The sequence below is a fragment of the Aspergillus affinis genome (genome assembly GCF_023601865.1).
Source record: "Aspergillus affinis strain CMG 70 chromosome Unknown NODE_15_length_407527_cov_87_040692, whole genome shotgun sequence".
Lineage (NCBI taxonomy): Eukaryota > Fungi > Ascomycota > Eurotiomycetes > Eurotiales > Aspergillaceae > Aspergillus > Aspergillus affinis.
Window position 1 is genome coordinate 56,571 of NW_026515796.1, and position 24,301 is coordinate 80,871.

The 24,301-nt window shown below is 54.0% G+C and overlaps 11 protein-coding genes across 11 annotated transcripts; 3 read left to right on the plus strand and 8 right to left on the minus strand.

Annotated features, from left to right (window-relative positions):
* Positions 1 to 713: 713 nt before the first annotated feature.
* KD926_002676 (tubulin alpha chain) lies at positions 714 to 2,562 on the minus strand (the record flags this gene model as incomplete). The annotated part of the gene is made up of 6 exons (XM_053097138.1): positions 714 to 936; positions 1,046 to 2,000; positions 2,107 to 2,182; positions 2,266 to 2,292; positions 2,421 to 2,461; positions 2,538 to 2,562. The coding sequence occupies 6 exons, from the start codon at positions 2,560 to 2,562 to the stop codon at positions 714 to 716; spliced, it is 1,347 nt and encodes a 448-aa protein (XP_052958767.1).
* Positions 2,563 to 3,468: 906 nt separating this feature from the next.
* Positions 3,469 to 4,264, plus strand: KD926_002677 (uncharacterized protein; the record flags this gene model as incomplete). The annotated part of the gene is made up of 2 exons (XM_053097139.1): positions 3,469 to 3,762; positions 3,830 to 4,264. 2 exons carry the CDS (start codon positions 3,469 to 3,471, stop codon positions 4,262 to 4,264), a joined length of 729 nt encoding a protein of 242 aa, XP_052958768.1.
* Positions 4,265 to 4,704: 440 nt separating this feature from the next.
* erdS (aspartyl-tRNA synthetase, cytoplasmic) lies at positions 4,705 to 7,551 on the minus strand (the record flags this gene model as incomplete). The annotated part of the gene is made up of 1 exon (XM_053097140.1): positions 4,705 to 7,551. The coding sequence occupies one exon, from the start codon at positions 7,549 to 7,551 to the stop codon at positions 4,705 to 4,707; it is 2,847 nt and encodes a 948-aa protein (XP_052958769.1).
* An 805-nt stretch (positions 7,552 to 8,356) lies between these two features.
* On the plus strand, positions 8,357 to 9,379 carry KD926_002679 (alpha/beta hydrolase; the record flags this gene model as incomplete). Its single annotated transcript, XM_053097141.1, has 1 exon — positions 8,357 to 9,379. The coding sequence occupies one exon, from the start codon at positions 8,357 to 8,359 to the stop codon at positions 9,377 to 9,379; it is 1,023 nt and encodes a 340-aa protein (XP_052958770.1).
* A 377-nt stretch (positions 9,380 to 9,756) lies between these two features.
* Positions 9,757 to 10,674, minus strand: KD926_002680 (class I SAM-dependent methyltransferase; the record flags this gene model as incomplete). The annotated part of the gene is made up of 1 exon (XM_053097142.1): positions 9,757 to 10,674. The coding sequence occupies one exon, from the start codon at positions 10,672 to 10,674 to the stop codon at positions 9,757 to 9,759; it is 918 nt and encodes a 305-aa protein (XP_052958771.1).
* Positions 10,675 to 11,774: 1,100 nt separating this feature from the next.
* KD926_002681 (rDNA-binding RNA polymerase I transcriptional factor) lies at positions 11,775 to 13,883 on the minus strand (the record flags this gene model as incomplete). The annotated part of the gene is made up of 1 exon (XM_053097143.1): positions 11,775 to 13,883. One exon carries the CDS (start codon positions 13,881 to 13,883, stop codon positions 11,775 to 11,777), a length of 2,109 nt encoding a protein of 702 aa, XP_052958772.1.
* Positions 13,884 to 14,808: 925 nt separating this feature from the next.
* Positions 14,809 to 15,564, minus strand: KD926_002682 (uncharacterized protein; the record flags this gene model as incomplete). Its single annotated transcript, XM_053097144.1, has 1 exon — positions 14,809 to 15,564. The coding sequence occupies one exon, from the start codon at positions 15,562 to 15,564 to the stop codon at positions 14,809 to 14,811; it is 756 nt and encodes a 251-aa protein (XP_052958773.1).
* A 2,781-nt stretch (positions 15,565 to 18,345) lies between these two features.
* KD926_002683 (rRNA-processing protein PWP1) lies at positions 18,346 to 20,027 on the minus strand (the record flags this gene model as incomplete). Its single annotated transcript, XM_053097145.1, has 2 exons — positions 18,346 to 19,708; positions 19,777 to 20,027. 2 exons carry the CDS (start codon positions 20,025 to 20,027, stop codon positions 18,346 to 18,348), a joined length of 1,614 nt encoding a protein of 537 aa, XP_052958774.1.
* A 469-nt stretch (positions 20,028 to 20,496) lies between these two features.
* Positions 20,497 to 20,832, plus strand: KD926_002684 (COX assembly mitochondrial protein; the record flags this gene model as incomplete). The annotated part of the gene is made up of 2 exons (XM_053097146.1): positions 20,497 to 20,530; positions 20,612 to 20,832. 2 exons carry the CDS (start codon positions 20,497 to 20,499, stop codon positions 20,830 to 20,832), a joined length of 255 nt encoding a protein of 84 aa, XP_052958775.1.
* A 355-nt stretch (positions 20,833 to 21,187) lies between these two features.
* KD926_002685 (rRNA-binding ribosome biosynthesis protein UTP23) lies at positions 21,188 to 22,367 on the minus strand (the record flags this gene model as incomplete). Its single annotated transcript, XM_053097148.1, has 2 exons — positions 21,188 to 22,215; positions 22,280 to 22,367. 2 exons carry the CDS (start codon positions 22,365 to 22,367, stop codon positions 21,188 to 21,190), a joined length of 1,116 nt encoding a protein of 371 aa, XP_052958776.1.
* Positions 22,368 to 22,964: 597 nt separating this feature from the next.
* On the minus strand, positions 22,965 to 24,299 carry KD926_002686 (uncharacterized protein; the record flags this gene model as incomplete). The annotated part of the gene is made up of 3 exons (XM_053097149.1): positions 22,965 to 23,020; positions 23,076 to 23,740; positions 23,806 to 24,299. 3 exons carry the CDS (start codon positions 24,297 to 24,299, stop codon positions 22,965 to 22,967), a joined length of 1,215 nt encoding a protein of 404 aa, XP_052958777.1.
* Positions 24,300 to 24,301: the final 2 nt, after the last annotated feature.

A 24,301-nucleotide genomic window follows, 5' to 3' on the forward strand; every position in this document is an offset into this window, starting at 1 on the left:
TCGGAAACACGACGGGCTGGTAGTCGATTCTATCCCGAAGATGCCACGGGCATGGATGGCCAAAGCGCTAGCTCCTGGACGGGGGAGAACTCGAAGTACGGGGGATGCCGCAGAGAAGAGACGGGTCCCTCACAGAAAATGAGGACGAGAAAGGAGAATGAGTAGGGGGTGCTGGAGGAGAAGAAGAGGGACGGCCAGGGGAAGAATTAGTTGCCTGGAGCTTGCGACGAGCTGTTGGGTTGGAGGCTTTGGGCGAGGGGAGAAGCGGTTGGGTCCGTCATGCGGGCGGTGAGGGTCGGCCTGTCGCCGTTTCCCCCGGCAGATTCCCTCTCCTTACTGCACCATCCGCCTCGCACGAGTCGCTTTCTCTACGTTTACGAACGATCGCCCTCTCTTATCCACCTGCCCAGCCTGCTAACAAAAATTCTCTCAATTACAAATTTCTAAGTGCAAAAATCTGGTCTTGCGAACGAGCGGTAAATTCATCGCTGCTTCAGGGATATTAAACATATATCAAAGAAAACATAGTAGTCTGTGCTAAGCCAACGCATTTCTCCTATTTGCAAACCACACCGGTTGCGCAACTCACTCTAACAGCCTGGGCCAACGCCGGTCCCCATTGTCCCAACCATTGGGAAATAATCACGAAAGGTGACCAGCCAGATGGTCCGTCACCATCAGCCGGTTTGTTGCGGCTACACGGCCGTGCCGGTTTAGTATTCGGCCTCCTCAACATCCTCCAGCGAGTCGCTGGCGACTTCCTCGTAGTCGCGCTCGAGGGCAGCCAGGTCCTCACGGGCCTCGGAGAATTCACCCTCCTCCATACCCTCACCAACGTACCAGTGGACGAAAGCACGCTTCGAGTACATGAGGTCGAACTTGTGGTCGAGAGCGGACCAGGCCTCGGAGATAGCAGTGGTGTTGGACAGCATGCAACTATCAGGGGATGTTAGCCTCGTTGATTCATCCTTGTTCTTCTTTCCTTCCCGATAAAGGGCAGCTCTAAAAGCAAATCAAGGGAGATAGGGGGGATGGCGGAACTTACACAGCACGGTCGAGGTTGGCGAGGTCACCGTTGGGGACCTGCTGAGGGGGCTGGTAGCAGATACCAATTTTGAAACCGGTAGGGCACCAGTCGACGAACTGGATGGTACGCTTGGTCTTGAGGGTGGCAACGGCAGCGTGGGTCTCCTTGGGGACAACGTCACCGCGGTAGAGCAGACAGGTGGCCATGTACTTGCCGTTGCGAGGATCACACTTGACCATCTGGTTGTTGGGCTCGAAGCAGGACATGGTGATCTCGCTGACGGAGTTGGACTCGTGAGAGGCCTTGTCGGCGGAGATGACGGGGGCGTAGGCCACCAGAGGGAAGTGGATACGGGGGTAGGGGACCAGGTTGGTCTGGAACTCGTTGAGATCCACGTTGAGGGAGCCATCGAAACGCAGAGAGGCGGTGATGGACGAGACGACCTGAGCGATCAGGCGGTTCAGGTTCTCGTAGCTGGGACGCTCAATGCCCAGGTTGCGGCGGCAGATGTCGTAGATGGCCTCGTTGTCGACCATGAAGGAGCAGTCGGAGTGCTCCAGGGTGGTGTGGGTGGTCAGGATGGAGTTGTAGGGCTCGACAACGGAGGTGGCGTTCTGGGGGGCAGGGTAGACGCAGAATTCCAGCTTGGACTTCTTGCCGTAGTCGACGGAAAGACGCTCCATGAGCAGAGCACCGAAACCAGAACCGGTACCACCACCGAAGGAGTGGAAGACCAGGAATCCCTGGAGACCGGCACAGTTGTCGGCCACGCGGCGAACCTTGTCGAGAACCTGGTCGATCATCTCCTTGCCGACGGTGTAGTGACCACGGGCGTAGTTGTTCGAGGCATCCTCCTTGCCAGTGATCATGTTCTCGGGGTGGAAGAGGCTGCGGTAGGTGCCGGTGCGGACCTCATCGACAACGTTGGGCTCCAGATCGCAGTAGATGGTACGAGGAACATATTTGCCCTGGCCTGAAAAAAGATACCATCACGGCGGTCAGAGTGGTTCAAGATCGATGCCAATTGATGAAAATTGATGGAGGCATCGAAATACGAGCGAGGTAGAGAAAGAACGTACCAGTCTCGGAGAAGAAGGTGCTGAAACCGTGGTCGGGGTCATCCCTCTTGCGCTCTTCGGTCAGATAACCATCGGCCTATGGTAACCAGCGGTCAGTTTCCTTGGTTTGTGATCCCGGTGTAGCGAGGTCTCGCTGTTTTTCCAAACAAAATCACGTACCTGGATGCCGTGCTCGAGGCAGTAAAGCTACACCACAACAACCGATTAGCATCAATTTTTTCAATCCTCTTTCATTCCGTTTTCCATCGACGCTATGCCCCGCAGACATTGTGCATTCCTCAAGAATTTAAGGCTAGAGATTCGATTGCCCATACCTCCCAGCAAGAGTTGGCGATCTGGCAACCAGCCTGACCGACTGTACCGAGGGAAAAAAAACACGTTAGTCACCCAAGTCCAGAAAACCAAAACATGGGTAATCCGAAGGGACTAACCGTTCAAACTAATAACTTCTCTCATGGTGGCGGGTCGAATTGAGTGGTGAAGAAGCAAGAATTAAGAAAGAAAAATGTGAGACGAAGATGGGAATGTGGAAGGGGGGAGATGAAAGGAGGGGAGGCGGTGGGAAAATTCGTTGTGTACGTGCCCAAGACGATCTGCTGTACGGAGGGAAGGGAAGGTTCAGGGGTTGGTTGGTTAGCCTTAGTTGCCTTAGTTTCCTTTCCGGCAGGCCTTAGTGCCTTAGTCAGGAAAAGGGAAAACAAACGGGTGGGCAGGAGAGATGGGGAGAGAGAGGGGAGGGCAACTCACTCAGGAGATGGTGAACAGTAGAAGAGAGGAGGGAAAATAAACAGAAGAACCAGAACAGATCAGATCAGAGACTGCAATACTAAATAGTCCCGTGAAGCCCGTCGTAACTCTTCTTGTTATGATTCTATTTACCTCAACAACAACAAAGACGCTCTCTTCATGCGCTGTCACTCGCCGTTCCCTTTTTGGGTCGCGTCGGTCTGAGGCTCGCCCTGATTGGTGGACACCCGCCCGTGACCGCCGGATCAGAGCGGTGCTGATTCAGCAACTTTCCTCGGTTGCTTGGCGGTCACGTGGGTCATGACGGCATGGGCGTCTGGGAGATCCGGCGGGATGGGGATCTGGGATCTGGATCTACTTCGTCACTCACCACCGCGAGCCAGTCTGCTGAGCCTGAACGTCACCGACGATCGGCAATGTCCCCGTCGTCTGTCTCTTTTGCTTTTGCCCTGAGAGACACGGGCATCATCCACTGTCAGTACTGTTTTCCATTCAGCACCCTTCGCTCATCTTTTCTTTGCTACAATCTAACGGGTCTATAGGTGTAACTTAGCTACCTAGTTTAGAGCCCTCGACTTACTCCGTCTCCAATCGAACGCCATCTACCCACCCACCATGACCTTTCTTCGCTCCTTCCTGTTGCTCCTCCTCCCGCTCCTCATTCTCAGGGTCACCGCGAACGTCGAGAAAACCATCTTCCGGGCGCCTTCGGCGGCCACGATCCCCGCCGTCGACCCGTCCCTCGACGACCTCGGCCTCCAACGACTCACGCCCGCGAAACCCGCCCTCCGCACGCAGTTGAATGCGTCCTTTCCCACCGACGACTCACCGGGGACCGACTCGTGGTATTTCCTGGAGAACCTGACTCCGGGGCAACGCTACGAGGTCCGAATCTGCTGGCTAGCTACGGTATCTACATCCTCCTTCCCGAAGGCAGGAATCCCACCATGTATCTGACCAGGAATTGTCAATCCAGCAACCCACCGACTTCACTTTAACCACATATACGGTTCCCGATGCGATCGAGGATCCCGGCCTCTTCTCCTCCATTGGCGTCTATTCCGCCGCGCGGATGGCAGAGTATCCGCCGCAAGGATTGACACCTCGTTCAAGTTTCTTCGACACATCCCACTCCTCCGACTCCGTGCTTTTCCTGCGCATCCGGGCTGCGGCGGACTATTACTCGCTTGACTCGTCGCTGATGGAGACTGTACCACCTGTGCGGGCAGATATCATTCTGGACCCGTTTCTGTTGAACGTTTTCCCGCAGTCATTAGTGCCGACGGCATTTTATATGGCTATCGTGGGGGGTGTTGCGGCCGTGCTAGGGCGGTGGATACTAGGCCAGTTTACTAAGGCTGCAGAGTCAGCATACACGAAACAGGTGGGCAAAGAGAAGAAGAAACGGTAAATGGCTACGAGAAGGTATATATCGCCGGGACGGGGTCTGTAAGATAGCGACAAACTGTATTTCTATTGACGATGCAACAAGACGCAGTAATGATGAAACATCTTTGGGATCATGCTCTATGTCAAAATGGGAACTCCATATACACATATTTCCTTAGCATACACTAGATATTAGAGACCACGGTGCACAGAACGCAAGCATGGTCACATACAAATCATGACAACATTATAGGGGGGTGGATGAATCTAAACAACACGAAAGCACCAAACATAAGGGGGAATTGAAGTGAAAGCCAATCAAAAGATAAAAGCGAAAACGAAAAGGACGCAACATAGCCACAACACATGTCAACCACATCAATGTATATTTTATCGTTCACCAAGAATAAGGGGGTATCATTCCATTACATGTCCACTAGAGTAGAAAGGGTTGATTCCAACTTAATCTTCGAAAAAGTGAAGAACGGCCCGGATGCCCTTGGAGCCCAGCCCGTGAGGAGGGTAGGAAATGAAGAGGGGCTCCTCGTGCGCGCCCAACTTGGCGCGGAACTCGCTCTTGCGGACCAGATGGAACTGCTTTGCCAGGGTCTCGTAGGTGTGTTGCAACATCTTCACCTTGGTGCCGTGCATGTTGTGGCCCGGGGTCATACTGCTGGTGGCTCCAGCGCCGAAAGTGAGGCTCTTGACTCCGCTACGAGCAGCAGTCTGAATGGCATGGGTCACGATATGTTCGATGACGCCGTTCGGGGAGCCGGGGAAATCGAAGCTGTACTTGACCTGCATGCCCGAGGTGGGTGCCAACATGGCCAGAGTGACGAAAGCACAGATTTCACCCGATTTGTCGAGCGCATAGAAATACCACCGGTGCTCGTGGTCGTACCAGGGACGGATCTCGGACAGATGCACCTGGGTGCCCTTGCGGTTATCCAGCCAGTCCTTGAGGCGCTTGTCAATCTTACCGCGCACTTCGTCGGATACCATCTCGCCCTGGTTCAAAGTCACCAATTTCACTCCGGTGCTCTCCGCGTGACGAATCTTGCGCGCAATCTCGCCGTCCGACGCCGCCAGGTTGCGTGACGGATCCACGCGCTCCTCGGCGATGCAGGACAAGCTGCGCCAGCCGAGTTTCTCGCCCAGAACGTCTTCCACTTGAGGGGAGCACAGCAGCCAAATTGGCTTGTACTTGGTCTCACGACGCAGCCACTGCAAAAACTGGCTGATGATGCGTGAATACTGGCTGGAGTCGCAAAGAGGGTTACCCGGAATGATCACGTAGTTGTTGCTACTGGGCACGTAGGAAACCGCGGCACCGGTGCCCCGATCCCGCCAGATCTTAAACCGCTCATCGCCGAAAGAGGTGGAGGTGGCGTCGCCATAGTTCGCGATAAGATGCTCGAGCGGCGGAAGGGACGCGTCGTCCGGCGCCAGATTGGCCACCTTGTCCCGAACCCACTGGGGCTCGAGGGTTGAGGATTCAGGGTGTCGCAACTGCACGACCTCGGGCTTCGCAGGGAAGCTCTTGGGATCACGATAGAAGAGCGACGCCAGGCGGATATTGCCCAACTTCAACAGAAGCATCAACAAACGTTCCAGGCCCACACCAGCTCCAGCATGAGGGGGTGCGCCCCAGCGGAAGCCTTCCATGTACTCCTCCATGGTCTCCGGGTTGATGCCCGACCGGCGCATGTTATCCTCCAGCATGTGAGGGTCGTGAATTCGCTGACCGCCCGATACGATCTCTTGACCGCGAACGAAGATGTCGAACGAGTTGGTGAAGCGGCTGTCATCGGGGTCGGGCATGGTGTAGAACGGACGGGCACTCACGGGGAACTTGTCGAGGACGTAGTAGTCGGTGCCGTACTTCGCCTTGACGAGCTCGCCCAAACGAATTTCGTCACGGGTGGACAAGTCCTCGTCCTCCGGGAGAGGGTTACCGTCCTCGTCGCGCCACCCGGAGTCGTTCAGCATCTTGATGCCGTCGGCGAAGCGTAGGACGGGCGTCTTCTCCAGCCAAACCACATCCTCTGAAGGAAATTGCTGCTTTACAATCTCCACTTCGCGGCGGTGGCGACCGTAGACGCCCTCCAGGATACTCTTGATCACGGCGTCCAAAACGTCCAGCATCTCATGATAGTGCTCTTCGATCGCCATTTCAATATCCAAACCCGTGTACTCGGTCAAGTGGCGGTGGGTGTTGGAGTTCTCCGCCCGGAACACGGCTCCAATCTCGTAGACCCGGTCGAAATCGGCGGCAATGGCCATCTGTTTCGCTAATTGCGGACTCTGGGCCAGGAAGGCGGAGCGCGCGAAATAGTTGACTCCGAACACGCTGGCGCCGGACTCGGTGGCAGAGCCCTGCAACTTGGGAGAGTGAATTTCGATGAATCCCTGGCCATCTAACGCAAATCGGAACAAGTTGCCGATGGCGGATTGGATTCGGAAGATCGATTGCGAGGTAGGAGTGCGCAAGTCCAGCAAACGGTTGGTCAGGCGCGTGCGGTCGGGGATGCGACTGCGGCGGCCCTCGACGCGGTCTTCTTCGGGGGTGCGGATCTCGGCCTCGTACACGCTGAACGGGACGGGTTCCTCGCGACGCACCACAACGTGGATGGAGTCGATGAAGAGCTCGACGTCATGAATCGTGCAGCCGAGCACAGGGACCTGAGGTGCCCGAATGGTGCCGCGCACCTGCAAAATGTTTCCCAGCCGCAGATGTTCGGCCCATTGCACCATAGCAATGGACTTCACGCCGGTCTCTTCATGCAGGACACCCTGGAAGGTGGTGAGCTGCTGACGGAAGACCAGAAAGACCAACTTGGCGCTCATGCGACGTATGATGTGCAACCGGGCCGTGAAGAAGATCTGCTTCCCCACCTGGTCGGCGGAGATATCGTCGAAGCGGGTGCGGACTTCGTTGGTACGGGTGCGGGACTGCATGAGGGGCAGATCTCCGTAGCGCCCCTTCATCTCCGGCGTCTCGCTCCGGATGGCTTCGGCGATCTCCTCCTTGTGGCGTTCGGACTCCCCGGAACGACGGTCTTCGCTCAAGCGCGATCGCTCCTGTCGCCGTTGCTGACGAGCCAGCCGTTTTTGTTGGTTTTTGCTCATCGTCCCCTGGGACGAGTCGTCGGAGCCGTCGTCGGACGAGGACACCCAGTCGCGCTCCCGCAGGAAGCCGCTGAGGATGCTGCGACGAGGGGAGCTGGGAAGACTCTTGGAATGGCCGGAGGAATCATCGGACTGGCCTACCACCGGGGTGATTTTCGAAAGAGCCCGTTTAATGGACATGATGGCAACCGTTGGGCGGGATCATATACGGAGGGGTAAATTGGAAGGCAAGTAAGTGGGTAATCAGAGTGGATAGTAGTATGGGTAGTATGGATAGGGAAGAAAGATATAACAGTTGTCGGAAAGATAATTGATTGATAGTCCGACAGCAGAGAAGAGGAGGAAGAGAAGGAAGTAAAGAGGAAGGAAGAAGGAGTAGAAGAAAGCGGCAGGGGAAGGAAGAAAAAGATGAGCCCGGAAGGGGAATCCCGTGATGTCATCCGCTCCCGAGTGATTTTCTGCTTTTCGCCAGGCACTGAGAATGCGCCAAACAAGTTAATTCAGTCAATCCCTTTCATTTTTAGTCTCATTAGCTATTCATGACGATATCTGATGCAGAATGCACCCGGTTTTCTGCCTGTCTATCAATAACTAATCATTCCCCTCCCCTCTCTCTTTCTAGTCTCTAGACCCTCTCGTTCCTTGTGTCTTGTCTTGTCTTTTGCTTGGCTTTTTGTCCTGTCTCCTCTCGGCAGACTAACCGTATTCCACCGTGATTCAATGCATTGACGTTGGTCCTGGAGATCATCACCTGTTCTTCGTCTCTCCTCTTTTTGCCATCCGTCCTTCCTTTCACTCTCCCACTCTCTTTCTTATCTCCCTCTTTCCCTCGTTCTCCGGATTTTTCTTCTGTTCCCCCCTCCCGCCCTCTCACTCTCGCTTTGTTCTCTTTTCTCAGTGTGGATCTTCACATCCTCCTACCTTTTCCATCTAAACCCAAAAAAAAACAAACAAATCCCTCACTCCAACAGTCTCACCCGTACCCATGGTCGCCTCCCCTTCCCCTCGATGGTGGCTGTTGGTTCAGGCCGTCTTCTGGCGCTGCTGCATGCGCCTCGGCATGTTCATCCATGACTTTGCGCCGCCTCGGCCTCCGCGTCGTTCCTTCATCCGAACCATTCCGACGGACGATTCGCATGTTGACCTATACTTCTACTGTCCGCCCGATTACCACCAGGGTCGGAAGGAGGGTCGCCGGTGGCCTGTTGTGCTGAATTTCCACGGTGGGGGCTTCACGCTGGGTTCTGCCACCGATGACGGTCGCTGGTGCCGGTCCGTGTTGGACGAAGTGGGCGCCATTGTCGTTAGCGTCGGATATCGTCGTGCGCCCGAGCATCCGTTCCCGGCGGCGGTCGACGACGGAGTCCGGGCCTTGGAGTATCTGGCCTCCAACGCACCGGAATTGGGCCTCGATGTCTCACGCATCGTGCTGAGTGGCTTTTCGGCGGGCGGGAATTTGGCCGTCACTGTGCCCTTGCGGCTGCGTAGTCTGATGTCGCAGGCAATCGTCAACCTTCGGGTGGATCGCATCGAGTCGACCGACCAGCTCGTCGACTCCTCCGCCTGCGACATCAACATCGTCGGCCTGTTCTGTTGGTATCCCATTCTAGACTTCGAGGAATCTCGCGATCATCGCCGTGCCATGAGCATCAACCCCAACAAGACCCTTCCAGCCTTCTTCACCGATCTCTTCGACGAGTCCTATCTTCCCGACCACGCCGACCGCCGGTCGCCCTACGCGTCACCCGTGCGAGCTGGAGACGAGATGCTGGCCGAATCCCTGCCGCATGACATCTTCCTATATATCTGCGAGTGGGACATGCTGTTGAAAGAAGGTCAGCACTTTGTGCGCCGGCTGGAGGGGATCAACAAGCACGTGCGCGCCATGATGATCGAGAAGGTGCCGCATGCCTGGGACAAGTCACCGAACCCCTTCCGCGATCAAGATCGAGTCGACATTCTCTACCGCGACGCCTGTGCGGACATGAAGGCCATCTTCAATGCGTAGTTCTTCTTGGCTGAGTCGTCCCTTTTTCTGACCCCGTTGATTGTTGATTTATATTCTTGATTTCTGGCGTAGAGCGGTGCGACACTGTATATTATAAACGTCGGCATAGCGACGGACGAGACGATTTCCACCTGGCCAAGAGACTGTACATATTGTTTTACTCTTTGGTGTGTATTATTTTATCATGGACACATATTTCTGAATGGACTACAGTTTGATGACAGGGGCTACTCACTGTCTTTACTGTTTTTATACTTCTTTGCCCAACCATTTCATCTGGCATCGATTCGTCACGAGCACAGCTAATACTGACAAAATTCGAACGCATCCCCGAAACCCAATCATTTCAGATCTCCTACGCAACTTAAACCTCATGGCTACTGATCCTCCGACTCAAGTGGCTTCCTCCCCGTCACCGCCACGTACTTCCATCCGCGCCGATAATTGACAACGACGGCAATCGTGTTAATGAAGTAGGCCTCCATCCTGAGAGCCAAAACTAACATACACGGAATGAAAAGCAGCGTCACCAACACCCGCAGCAACGGGCGCACGTTCCTCGACAAGTCCGTCTCCTGGACATCGCAGAATCCCGCCTGGATCAGACTCCGCGCCAGGCTTTCATGCTGCTGCTCAGTCGACCCGGACGCGATGGCGCCGTACTCCCGCACCTTCTCATCCGCCTGGGACGTCTTTTCGGCCTCGCTCTTTCGCTCCTGCGCCGCCGCCGCCCAGTGGTCATACTCGTAGAAAGCGACCCTGCCGCCGGGCTTCAACACGCGGCGAAGCTCCGTCAACACGGCAATCAGGTCCGACGCATGCACCAACGTTTCGATGGTATAGATACCATCCAGCGAAGCCGTCTGAACAGTGACCAGATGATGATAGTCGTCCTGCCGAACGGTGATGTCCAGCGCCACCGGATCGTCGTCCTGCTTGGACTTGAGGGTCCGCGACTGCGACTGCGACCGCGCGAGGATTGCGCGACGGACGTTCCGTTGCGCCCGCTGGACCTGCTGCGCCAACACGTCGATTGCATGCACGCGCAAGCCCTTGGCAGCCAGGTGGATAGCGACCTGGCCGTCGCCGCAGCCGGCGTCAAGCACGCGCGCGCGACGGTTGTCGTTGACACTGAGGGAGTCGTAGATGTGGTCTTCCATGGCCAGCAGGGCTCGATGGATGGGGAAGGGCCACCAGGTGCTGGGCTCGTAGTAGGCGAGATGGGCGCGACCGCCGAAAAGGACCCAATTGCCCAGGCGGGTCTCCAGGGCGCTGTAATATCGTTTGATATCCATTTTTAGGTGAAGTCATGGAATTGGGGGAGGTCTAGCTAGTGGTAGAGAATCATATTAGTAGCAGTACGCAGTGTGTGCGTTTTAAATATGCAACAGATCAACGAGGGGGAAACATAGTAATATATCCGCAACACGGCTTCCTCGTGCTGTAAAAATATACATCCACCATGCTCTTATATGCCTCCATATTTTTCTCCCTTTACATCGTTTGCGCTCTTCTCTCTAGCGGGTTGCTTGTACAGAAAGAAAGAGAAAAACAAATCTGAAGGCCAAGATTGAATACTAAAATTCTCTATGGATTTTACCTTCTACAGCCACTCCACGAGAGCAGCCTGGGTTTCCCTCATCTGAACGCCTCGCAATATCTTGCCCCCGTCAACCCTGATTAAGGATTGTACTAGAGATCCTCCAAGGCCTACAGACCATGGAGCCAGAAGGCCCTGGGCATTCGAAGCCCGTTTACTCGCAACTCTCGTTCTTGCTCTTCTCGTTGTGTCTAGAACAAAGCATCTGCAAGAATTATACGCAGCTGCTTCACGAGACCGTCATCAAGCCGTTGAATCTAGAGATCTTGCCGCTGGACGGGGCCGCGGTGTCGGATCTACAGGGACAGGGGAGCATAAATGCGTACTGTTAAGTCGTAGCAGGTGGTAGATTGGATGCGGTATAGAGGGGAGGCGATGACAAGGCGGTGTTCGCGGTGGATGAGGCGACGGGGGAGGTGTTGGGGGTGGAGATTCCAACGTTGAAGGGTGGGTTGTCGATGAGGTCTCCTTGACTTAAGCTTTGATGGTGGATACAGGGGTAGACTGTTGTTCCTTATATCATATAACTATAGATGGATCATTTCTTTCAGCCCTAAATCGTTCAATAGCATGTACACATCAAATCGCTGCTGCTAGGAAACCCGAACGCCACGCTTCGCACAACCGAATTGGTCAGTCACTTTTTTGGGGGAAATGCATGAATCAATCAATCAATCAATCAAATGGTAAAGGGGTATTGAGCATTTGCAAAAAGATCTGCAAACAAATGAAATGGTTTTTTCTTTCTTTTTCTTCTTCCGTCATTCCTCTGCATCATCAAAGTCAGAGCTGAAATCATTCCTCGTCTGTTCCCGTGCCCTCGCTCATATCGTCTTCCGACTCACTACCGTTCGCCTCGCTGTCCGAGTCCTCCTGGTCGTCGAGTCCCGGGATACCTCGCCATTCAACGTAGTCATCCTTCACCCAGCGGCTACTGTGAGGGAGCTGGTACGGATCGAACGGGAAGTACGCGTCCAGTTGATTCCCAAGTTCTTCGCCGGCACGCGTTTCACGTTCGATTTGGGCGAAGCGAGGGTCCGCGAGCGCCGAGAGGTTGCGATACGACGACATGCGCACGCGTTTGTTGGTCTCGAGGATACTGAACACGTACATGAGGTTCAGGTGCTGCGACATGCGCGCGAACTGCGACACAATGGGCGGCGAGCACACCTTGAGTGGGTTCAGCTTGGAGTGGATGGCCTGGTGTAGCACCTCCTTGACCATAGGAGGGAAGGTGATGTCGTCCGGGTCCATTTCGTCCACCTGGTCGACACTTTCGCCCTCCATCGCCGCGGTCGTTAAGTCCCGCCAGCGGAAACAGAATATGTATAGCAACGCCTGCACCGCCGAGTAGAATGACCCGTAGCGACGAAGATCCGGTCCACGGCAGGTAGCCTCGTAGTCGGTGCGGAGGTCTTCCAGGTGCATACCCAGCATCTCGAACACATCTCGCACGACATCTCCAGAAACGTGCGCGCCTCGCGCAACGAAGCTCGCAAGGTAGGCGGTGGCGGACTGGCGTGTGATGACCGGCTTCTTCATCTCGAAGATGAGTTCTATGCACATGCCCGTAAACTGATCCACCAAATCCGGATGAAACTGGGAGAAATGAAAAAGAATAAACTGAGTGTGTCGGGATTTGTAGGTGGGAAGAATTATGCTTTCAAAATGGTTGATTAAAGTATCAAGAGCGCTTTTCTTGTCGTCCAAGGTACCCGTCGTGAATGGAGGGTTGTAGTATTCGAAGAGAGAGTCGATCATGCCATCAAGCTTAAGAGTGTTATCTTTGATAGTCTTGATGTGTTGCGCCTCGCTGTCCAGTAAACCCTCACTCAGGACCGAGTCGTTGTCGTCATCTTCGTCCTCATCGTCCTCATCATCGCCCTCGGCGTACATGATTTCTTCGGGCGAGACATCTTGCAGGACGCCCTCCTCCTCTTCGTCCTTGAGATCTTCCAGGTCGACCTGGATCTGAACGTCAATCTTGACGAGCTTTTCGGTGATCAGAGCGAGGATGTCGGCTTGCAATTCAGGAGCATACCCAATCACTCGGAGGAGATTGTGAGTATACGCAACATTGGCTTTGGCCGAATCCACGGGGGAGGGGAATTCGGAGGATAAGATGGGTGACAGGGCCCCACTGCCAGACGGAATCAACCCTATCACATACCGAAGGGCCATGTGGACACGGGGATACAGCTCCTTCGCATGGACGCGCGCGTAGCCAGGCAGTCTACCGGTCCCGCGAGGAAGCTCGCGCAGGTATTTCACGAGCATTCGGAGCACCGACCCCAGATGGACCCCTTGAGCAGCAGCCAAATTACCTAGGAAGCGGATATATAGCTTGACGTACGATTCATCGCGTCCGAGCCACTGGCTGTCCAGAACGGCCGTGACGAGCCCGTTGCAACTGCGATCCAAGGCCGCCACGTTGGACAAAAGTCCCAGGAGATGATTCTTTAAAGACGTGTGTGTAGGTATATCGATGCCGTCATCGTGTTTGCGCGGGTCCGCCGTGAACACCTCCTTGATCCGGTCATACGCCTCGCTGCCGCCGTCCGAGACATGTCGCTGGATGGCTCGGCGCACCTCTTCCCGTACCAGGGCCGCGCTCTTCTCTGGCGTCCTAGACTGTTGACCATCGTAGGTAGCCCGCCGCAGGTCGGCGAATTGTACTCGAGGTCGCTTGCGGGGACTCGGGGTCGAGTCCGGCGACGGACTGTTGGACGGCGGAGAGAGCGAGAGGTCCATTTCCTCCATTCGATGTTTCAGTCCGGGAGTGGTAGTATCGGTTTTAGACCTCTTCAAAATGGACACTGGCGAGGAGGGAAGTCTCATTTTGGAGGGGTTGGTCGGTCTAGCTGCCGTCGCTGGGCTGCGCGAGGGGGTGGCGAGGGAGACCATGACAGGGTCGAATATTCTATTGAAGTGAAATGTAGCGCTGGGGAGAACGGAGACTGAGCCCAGCTTCTCGTCATTTGATGCTTCAGCGCAACAGAGATAGGTATTGTGCTATGGAAATGTAACCACAAATAGCAGCAGAGCACACGACACCGGCGAAGGCGTTATCGAGGGCGAGTGGTCCGCTGCGGTGCTACAGTTGACAGGCAGACAGGGAGAGAAAGATGTTGAATTCCCGTGATATCTATCAATCAAATCCACCAAAGGAGTTGAGAGTGCCGGGGATGCCAGACTCAAACAAACGAGGAAAGAAAAGAGGAAAAGAAGACCAGTCGGCTTGAAGGGTGAAGAAGCGGAGAACCTTCCGTGAAATTTTTACTGTGGGGCACGTGGAGCCTGAGGCTGCCAGACCCGTGACCGGCGCGCGACCAACGCGCAACAGTGCGCTTTTCCCCTTCGGGGCAGATGAAGCCCTACTTCGGTTTGTCTGTACGACGATGAAGGTGGTGCAAAGAAATGGGTCATACGTTCTTGTTGAATCTTAAGACACGCTGTTGAATTTACAAGAGAAACAGATCCGGGAAACTCGTTATGTGCTCTTCCATAATGTACCCTCACATGTCCCATTCCAACACAAAATAAAATAAAAAGAAATCATAGGGGAAACACAAAAAAGAAAAAGAAAAAAACACGGCATGGGGAAATGACAGTCCTCCCAATGGTATAGAGCATATGATAAAACGAAGAAAGAGAGGGAGAGAGAGTGTGTGAGTTCAAAAAGAACAAGTGATTAGATGACATCGTCAAAGAGCGAATATTAGTGGGTCGTGAAAAGTGAACGTCTCCAGGAGATGTGAAAGAATATCCAGTTCTTTCGGCCTGCTCGAGAAAACGCCATGGTTTTCGTAGCATAAGAGAATCAATTATTTCAAAGCCAGGAGGTAGTCCCGATGGGGCCGAGTTGGTCATCGAAGATGCTGCCATACAGATCTTCGATCTCCACCAGGTAATCATTGACAGTGAATTTCTTGAGTCCCTTGTTATGCAAAAGCATTTCTTCTTCGTCCAACACTCGGTGGCCACCACCAAACTCCTCCACCACCTCGTTGACTTGCTCTAACTCCTTGCCAAACGGATGCGGCTCGGGCTGGAAGAAGTCCTGCGTCGTTCGAAGTGCCGGGCCGCTGCGGCTGGAGTTCAACGGGGGAGGGGACAGTCTGGACAGGGAGCGCTTGCGAGCCAGCTCCTGATGCGATCGCTTTGTGTGAGAGAGAGCCCGCTTGGGAACCAATGGGGCCTCCGTAGACGATGACGTCGATGTCGATGAGCGGGGATGACTGGTGATTGTGGCCGATCGCTTCGGGAAGTAAGACGGCACGGGGTTGGAATCGACTGGTGAATCATCCGGCGTGGTAATCTGTGATCCGAAGCTCTGGTGCGAGAACGATAACTCCGAGTCGTCGGGGGATTGCAAAGATGAAGTCGAGGATGAAGTGGCGGAGTGCAGATCGGGGGCGTTGTAAGCCAGCATGTTCGTAGTCGATAACAATTCGACGGGTGCCGAAATGTTCCCTCGCTTGATAGTACCGGCGTTGAACTTCACCTGGCCCTCGCGATAGGGCATGGGCGCAGAGACTTCGGGTCGCTTGTTGCGCTTGGTGAATGCGCGGGTGAGGGTCGACATGATGACGGAAGTATGGCGAGAGTCAGCGCAGAAACTCTAAACGGTCGGCCTCCAATAGATATAGTTTCTTTATGCCGTTCTGCGAGGATTGTTGCCGTTCTTCTCGATCTCTGGGGTCGAAACCGTATTGCTTCTCTTCTTTGCCTATTTTTAGAGATAACCGTTTTCCTCGGTCGCAACAGTTCTCGTCGCCTTTTGCGGAGTTGATAAAGAATGTGTGGTTGACGATCGCGGATGTGGAGTATAAGGAAGGTATGGAAGACCGATGACCGGAATGTGCCGATATCAGATAACGAGTCGGTTGCGCTCTTGCAACTCTTTTCTTCCTTTTGCTCTCAGTCGAAAGGATTGGAATAAGTGACAATGAATATGGAGACGAGGGACCGAAGTGTTCCCTTATCTTTCTTTTTCATGCACAGCAGAAAAAATGGGAAGGATGGGAGAGTCTCGCCTCAGACGGGCGGGTTGCTTGACTCAAGGGGGGAGTTGCTGCAGTAGCTGAAGTACCGAGGCGGACAACCAGGACTCGCCACGGGGGAGATGCGTAAAGTATAAGAATAAAATATCTCAAATCGGCTTGAAAGGAAGGAATCCAGGATGGTCAAATCCAGGAGAAGAGAATGGAAGGAAAGCAAAAATAACAATCAAGAAAGAAGTGAATCAGCCTGTCTGCGAAAGAATCCCCCAGGGAGGAATGCAGTGGATGGGAAGGAAGAAGAAAAAGAGGGAAAGGAAGACGACGAGCGGGAAAAGAAGGAAGGGAAGACAGAAGAGGGGGAAAGGGTCAAAGGTCAAACTTCGGTCTGGCCCAAAAACCACACAACTTGGGCTTTTTCTTGTCCACCCTTGGATCCAGCCAGTTCGTCCCGCAATTCTTCTCCAATGCCTTCAACGGGTTTAACCGTCAAACTTTTCTTCCTTTCGCTTTGTCTCCGGTTCCTGTCTTTTCGGCCTCTCGCTCTCTTCGGTTCCAGTGCGTAGACTGAGTCACCGACCGTGGTAGCAACGGGTCGAGAACAACTACGAGAAGATGTCCAGAATTCACGTATCCACGGTATGCAGACTGCTGCGTCAGGGTCTTTTATTAATTAATTAATTAATATTATTGACTTTTTAGACTTCTCACGTCGCCCTGATCGGCTCTCCCCCCCCCCCCGCCGGTGACTTTCCAGCCATGAGATTATTTTCCTAGAAAAAGCCTACGATGCAGCTGTACACTGTACATCATCCAGCTGTAAATGAATGGATGGATCCGGCCCCCCGACGGCCAAGCCCCGATGCTCGACAGATGGATGTACCATGCGGTTACTTCTGGCCGACCATTTGATGTGACGCTGGGGGACAGGTATCAATCATCCTTCTGGTCCGAGAATCCTTCCCCCTCCCTCTCCCTCGTACATGCCGAACGACGAGGGGATCTTGTGTCTGGAGTACTGAACCTACATTCATACATGCATGGCTCTCTCTTCCTAGGGGGGTTCGGAGGGACAAAGGAGGAATACCGCCGGAACTCAAAGTTCCAAACGAACCTCCTGTGAAAAAATTGGTTGAGGACAGACAAGTAGAAACGAGTGGCAATTGGTCCCCCCAGGTCTCCGCCTGGCGCGTAGTTAATAATTTTCCAACACCCGACCGGACAACAGAGCAATCACGATAGCCTAATCATCCTCGCGGAGGCATGGTCAAGCGACGGTGTCGAAGTTGGCGCCAGGAACGGCAAGGCGGCAGCCTGTAGAAAGCCTTGACCGAGTGGGGATGAAACAATCATGCCGTGCGATTTGTCTCAGGATGTGTGATCACGGCTGCATGGACGGGACCCTATGACATCGATGGATGATGTGGAAAGGATCGCGGTCTGGTCTTGGGACACTGCTGTCCTGTACAGGCCCGCATGGTGCAGATGCAGTTCATTTTTTTATTTTCATCTTTCCTGATGCGGTTCGATCACAGGGCGAAAAATCGATAGATGATGCATCGAAGATATCCATGCGACTTCTAGGCGAAGGTGGGGGGGACGAAGTCGCAAAGACCAAAAGACTCGGTGGACAAAGCATTTGTGGCTCCCCCCAAGTGGGTCACGGGGTCGCACTCTAATCTCTATGTCTTGGCCTGAGGCACCCGCTGTCCGTGGCAACTGCACCTCGTCGCAGGAAGAGACAATCCTCGACGATGAGATCACAGATGTCGGAAAGATCTATTTTGGCTTTGCTGCCGGAGTTGTTCCTGACTTGGGATCACTAGTACGCCGGATATTCCTCGGCACCCTACTGCAGTTTCACCCGCTGGCTCCTTTCATTTGCCGCCTCTTTCTTTGTTCCTGACTCTGAATCTTAGGTTGACTCTCTTCCGAGCATTAAACTTTGCTCAGGGCTGAAAATTGAACAGTCGATCGATCTGGAGTCTCTAGCCCACGAACAGTGGGCTCGGGAACATTTCATCCACCATCTATCCACAGATTTCGCACACATCCAATGTGATGTGGTTGTCCCGGTCCATCATCAGCTGAACCTTGGGTCGCCGAGGCCCTCCCCAACGCGCCTTCGTGGCGGGTGTGGTCAGGTGAATCACATGATCCCTACATTCGGTAAGTTCTACGGCGATCGACGATCAGCTGACTTGAGGGTATCAACGTTTTCATTGCATGCCAATCCGAGGCCGGCAGGGACTACACAAATACTATATAGAATAGATCGAGTCAATCTTCCGTACATGCAATAACTGTTCGTCCAAATTGAGTCTCCGGTTCTCCGTATTGCCGCTCGCATCACTGCGCGGAGCTTTTCAGTCCTCGTCCATCGACTCCCAGCCATCCGGTCCCCCGGCTGCATCTGCAGCCCCAACCTCCGTGCCACCCTCCTCGTCGTCCGACTCATTCTGATCCGCCTGCAGTCCCACAAAACGCTCCTGGACCTCTCCTTCCAGCGCGGGCATGCGCGACACAAACGCCCGGCGCACCGCAGCGTTGGTCGACGTATCCCAAACCTGCACGGTACCCTTGCTACCGGCCACCGCCAATCGGAAGCTCGTCTCGGCGTCGGGGGCGAAGGTCGTGGAGAAGACCTTGCCGACTTCCAGCTTGCGCGACACGACCATGCTGGGCTTGTCGTTCTCGACGTTCCAGATCTTGACCTGCTTGTCGGTGGAGCCGGTGACCAGGAATCCGGGAATGGCCGAGTGGATGTCGAAGGCGGACACCGACGAATCGTGCGCCTGCAGGGACCAGACGGGCTTGGACTCCTGCGGCGTCGCGGGGATGTTCCGCACGTCGTAGCGGTAGACCATACCACCGTCCGTCGTCACGTAGAAGTAGTTAGGGTCGTGTACATCCCAGCGCACGTTCTCGACATCCGCGTCGACTCCCCAGCGGGCCTTGGCGTCGGGGGCCCTCATGTCCGCCGCAACCACGGTGCGGTCGTAGCTACCGGTCAGCAAGATGGTGGATTCCGTAGGGTGCCAGTTCAGCGAGCACACCTTGTCGGTGTGGTGGGAGTAGGACTTGGCACATTTGGTGGTGTTCAGGTCCCAGAGCTTCACGGTGCGGTCCGCCGACGCTGAGGCCAGCAGGTTACGGTGTTGCCGGTTGGCGGCCAGGGCCAGAATCGAGTCAACATGGAACTCATCGTTGGTCTTGGTCTTCTTCTTCTTCTTGGACTTTTTGTCCGCGTCGGCACCGCCCTGGCCCAGGATCGCGTTGGGGTACATGCAATCGACGACGTCGAGATCCCAAATCTCAATGTCGGGCTCCATAGTACCGACCGCGACGAAGTTTCCGGTCGTGCGGCCCTCGGCGACTTTGCCGACGGGCATGTCCAGCCATTCGAGACAGAGGGGAATGGCAGGCAGCATGATGTCGTGATGCACGTAGAGATTGGCATCCTGGTCCTCGTACACGTAAACCTCGAGATGCGCAACCTCATCCTCCACCTTACCGGCCAAGAGCAAGTTATCCGTAGGAAGAACCTGCAACTCCTCTCTCTCCTCATCGTCGTCCTCGTTCTCAGGTACCACCAGATACGGATCCTCCTCGTTGGGCTGGTGGTAGGCCAGCGATTTGACGTTACCGAACATGGTGATCTGCTCGCCATCCTCGTCAACCTCGTCGCTATCGTAGTGGTCCAGATCGTATTCTTTCAGGTCATCGTCCCTGCAGCGCGCAGATCGAGTTAGTTCTATATGTCTTCTCGCCCGGCGGGGGATTCAAATCGCACTCACTCCTTGGCGTCCTTCTTGTCCGAACCTTTGGCCACGGCATCTGAGCCAGACTCCTTCTTATCCTCGTCCATCGCTTCGTCCTCGCCCTCGTTTCCCTCCTGGGCAGCCTTCAAGTCACCCTTGGCATCTTCAAGTTGCATCCTCGCCAACTCGGATATGCGACCCATTTCTTCTTCGTCAATTTCATACTTCGTAGGGAATTGGGCAGCGACACCTCGTCGCACCCAACCGGTAGTAGTGATCATAGACATCGTGAGGACTTTTCTGGGAAATAAAAGATGAAAAAGAAAAAAAAAAAAAATTTAAATACGAATCAAATCAAATCGCAACTTTTGGACTCGAAAACACAATTATCGAGTAACTTAACAAAGATGGAAAAAAGAAATATCAAGTAGAAAATATCTAATCTGACGTTCCTGGTAGAAACCTAACCAAAGGAATATAGTCAAATCAACACCTCACTCACCGAGGTTTTGTTGGATAGATTGAATTGTCACTCCGCAAGCGCAACTTCGATCTTTTTTTTTTTTTTTTCCTTCGCAGCCCCTCTTGTGCTGCGTCTTTCCGCCCGGCAGAATCGGGCCCCAGACTCACCGCCTTGATTGGGTTTTCGGGGATTTCAACTGGCCGAAGATGGAAGAAGTACTACGGAGCACCTAGTATCCCGGCCCATTCTCCTCAGACAACCTTAAATTCGAATATACCACGAAGCCAGCAACGATGCATTCTCACCTCCACACCCCGCAAAATGCCAGTACGTTAATCGCAACCCCACCGAGCACCTCGACCCTCATCCCACGGTCCCCGAACTAACCATTACTCTATCGAAAACTAGACTGCGAAGAGATCATGACCGCATTGGACGAATGCCACGCGCGTGGATTCTTGCACAAAGCCCTGGGCAACTGCAACGACATCAAGCGTGACGTCAACAAGTGCCTGTCGCAAGAACGGTATGCGCGCGCAAAGCGGAATCGCGATCAGGCGCGGGAGAACCGGAAACGGATCGAGAAGATCTGGGCGGACGAGAAGGCTGCGGAGCGGGGGGAGAAATAAATCTACATCTACAGCTCCCTTTCTGGGGTTGTATGCAGGAATGTATAGGATTTGATCGATTGCATTGGAGGGTTGAAGAGAAACTATTAACACGGCGTTTTAAGGAGGGATCTATCATTGTATGCGGGGTGTTTGTATGAATATGAATATGTAAAGGCAGTTTTCTTTTTTTCAAGAATGTACTTATCAATCGTTACGTTGATCGATTGTTGGAGTATCATATTCCGGATATTGAATGTACAGTACATGACTTGATCATGGAGAGACGTTTGTGCCTCTGCTCCCAACCGGAACGCCTTAACAGGTAACAAACAAATGATGATTTTTTTCTTTCTTCCATCCAATTGACGGAAGCTCATTCCTCCATCACATCCACCGAGGCAACAGCCTCAGCCCCGAGCGACGGTGCCTGTTCACCGTCATCGCCATCTCGCCTCGCTCCTTTGTGGTGACGCCGTCTTCTCTTCGGCTTCGGAGCCGCCGAATCGCCATCCGCACCACCAGGGCCCTCATCTGCACTGTCGTGCTTTGATTGCCCTTCCTCCTTCGCCGGTCTCTGCTTCGTCGAGCCAACGGTCTCAGCAACCTTCTTCTTCGGCTTCTTCACACTCAACGGATTAGGACCCTTGGCTTTCTTGAACCCCGGCTTTTTCTTCGCATCCTTCGCCTCACCCGCGCCTTCTCGCTTCTTCTTATTAATCGTCTCATCAGTCAACCCAACCCGGAACTTGCCCTTCTCCACGCCCTCCCGGATCTCATCCGACGGCATGCTCATCGGCTCCAGAATCATCACCGACCGCTTGACATACACAATCGGCACACCGGGGATACTCCGCGCCTGTCTGCGCAGCGACTGGGCCCGTCGCAAGGCGAGTTCGCCTTCATCGGGGCCGCGCTTTCTCTTCTGCCCAACGCCACCCTTATTGGCATTCGCGCTGGCGGCAGCTTTCTCGGCGCCCGGGGGATCCGCCGTGGCGAGGATGTAATGTTCTTTGTTCTTTTTCGAGTCGGTGCTCGGCGATAGGAGCGAGAGAAGACATTCAGTTTCGTCAATGGGCGTGGAATCTTCGTTATGCGAACAGTGACGCAATGGCAGTGTCGTGGGCGGGGGGAGGCACTCCGGACGTATGGGGTTGTTGGTTCGCGGGTGGAGAGGTTGACCGGCCATAAGGTTCTCCAGGGAGCATTTTGTCAATACTGTAAAGAAGAAGGCAGGATAGATTAGAATCCGGAGTTCATTTTTGGTTGTTGAGAGGTAAAGGAAAAGGGAAAGGAGTCGAGTGGAAGACGTACAAGGCTTGACTTTTCCTTGAAGGGTACGCTCCAGGGCAGGGATCAGTTCCATTTTGAAAGAATGTACGGCACGTAGGAGGTTCGAGTCCACTGGTGTCATCGACTATGTTAGCAAGATATCATTACGAGACACCGATGGGCAAGCAGCGCATACCGAGGACTTGGTAGGGTTCACGGAATCCGAAAGTAAGCTCATACTGGTGCATGAGCTTACGGTACTTCTTGGAACGTTTAGCTCTCATTGTGACTATTGATTGACCGAGAGGGAGAGCGGAAGTAAAGGTGTGGTGTCGATGAAGATGAAAGCTGCTTGGAAGGGAAACTTTTTTCTTTCTGATTTTGCCGGGCGGAGTTGCGCTGCTTTAGCTGTGGTCTGTGCGTTATCTACATCGCCCTCGATAACAAAACCAGGATTTCCAAAGGGAGTAACAACAGAGATGAAAATGCATTCAATTGCTGTGAGTGTATAAAAAGTAACTCGCTGGAAATAACAAAGTATGTATAGGAAGAATATTAAATAGAACATATCAAGCCGCAAGGAAATTGGGCTTATTTTCTAAGCACAAAAGGAAAATCACCCATTACGGAGTATGTAAATGGGCGACAGCAAATCCACATGCATAAGTTCAAAGCATCTCGTTTATTTGCGCAGTACGAATTTTCACCCTGACCAAAAAAGAGAAGGCCATCTTGGAGGTGCCCTTAGTTGTTTAGGCAGCGCGAGGAACAAGCTCGATCGAAGCAGTCGCGCTCGAGTGCCGGGTACTGTCTGTTCCATGTGAGTGTGAGGGAGATTGGTCGCGTTGCCCTAATTGTTGTTGAAAAAATATCGCAAAGAATCAGGACGCTCGTCTCTTGCAAGAACCAACCACTACGCTGATATCGTCCATTTTCCCTGTTCCCGTTAGTTCATCATGAGGCTAGTATTGGGCCTCTGGATGGGGACTTACCTCCTTCAACGGCCAAACCCTCGTTGATCGCCTTTTCCATGTAGGGACTCTCCGCAAACGGGTCTTGTGCGATCGCCAGAGCAGATTTGAGGAGCTCTCGCGCCACAAACACCATGCTCTCCTCCGCAAGAACAGCAGGCGGTGCCCAGTCCAAATCGGTGTTATCATACCGGCCCTGTTCCCACTTTCGCATGCTCTCCAGCGTAATACTCAGGACCTCGTGCTCCCAGAGATTGTCGAGGACTCCATCCGAGACTGCCAATACGACGTCCTCTTCCTCCAGATCAATCAAGTCCAGCACTGCGTTCGCTTGGGGCGTGTCCACGCTGTTGGTGCCCAGCTGCATCGGACAGTCAAACCAATGCCATTGTTCCTTGGTACGAAATAGGACCTTCTCCTCGCTCGGACGGATCACCAGCACCTTGCAGTCTCCCAGGTTGGTCACGTAGAGTAACGGCTTCGTATGTCCTGCATCGTCACGCTGACAGTGTAGGAGCGCCGTAGCCGAGGTCGTCGTGCCCAGCCATTCGCTCGGCGAGGTTGTGGCTCGTAATGTTTCTTCGTATGCGCGTTGCAGGTAATCGATGGGGTGTAGCGGCGCGCAGTCCGCGGTTTCTCGCTCCACTTCTAGGGCCCAAAAGTGTAAAAGTAATCGGGACCAGAGACTATAGATCACCGCGGGAGACAAATCAGTATTCGGCCTTCCGTGAACAGCAGAGAAGAAACCTACGCAGCATGACCTCGCGGCTTCGTAGCCCACGCTCCTACGCCATCGTTGACGGCCAAGAAATTCTCCGCAACCAGGACGGCATCGTCGCCGTTGTTCAACCCTCGGACGAGTTCTCCCCGGACGGATAATCTCTTATCCTGACTCAGATAGTGGGTGGTCAAGGGGTCGGAAAAGGAGGAGGACGGCGGCGAGAGGAAGGGTGGGGGGAAGGGGCGCGAGGGACGTTTGGCACAGAGAGCGTACCCCGTCTGGAAGTAAAAGGGGCAACGAGCGATGGGGAACTGTGGATGCCGATCGGGAACCGGCGTGGTGATGCCGTAGGAGGGCCAGACAGCGCGGTACCCCCGGACCAGCGTCTTGGGTCGTCCCCCGGAGCGTGCGATCCACTGTGGGTTGCCAGGTCGTAGGGGCGAGGCTATTATGGTCGACGGCGACGATAAGGACGGGGAGGTAAACGCGGCAGTCGAGGCAGATGCAAACGTCTTGGGGACCATGC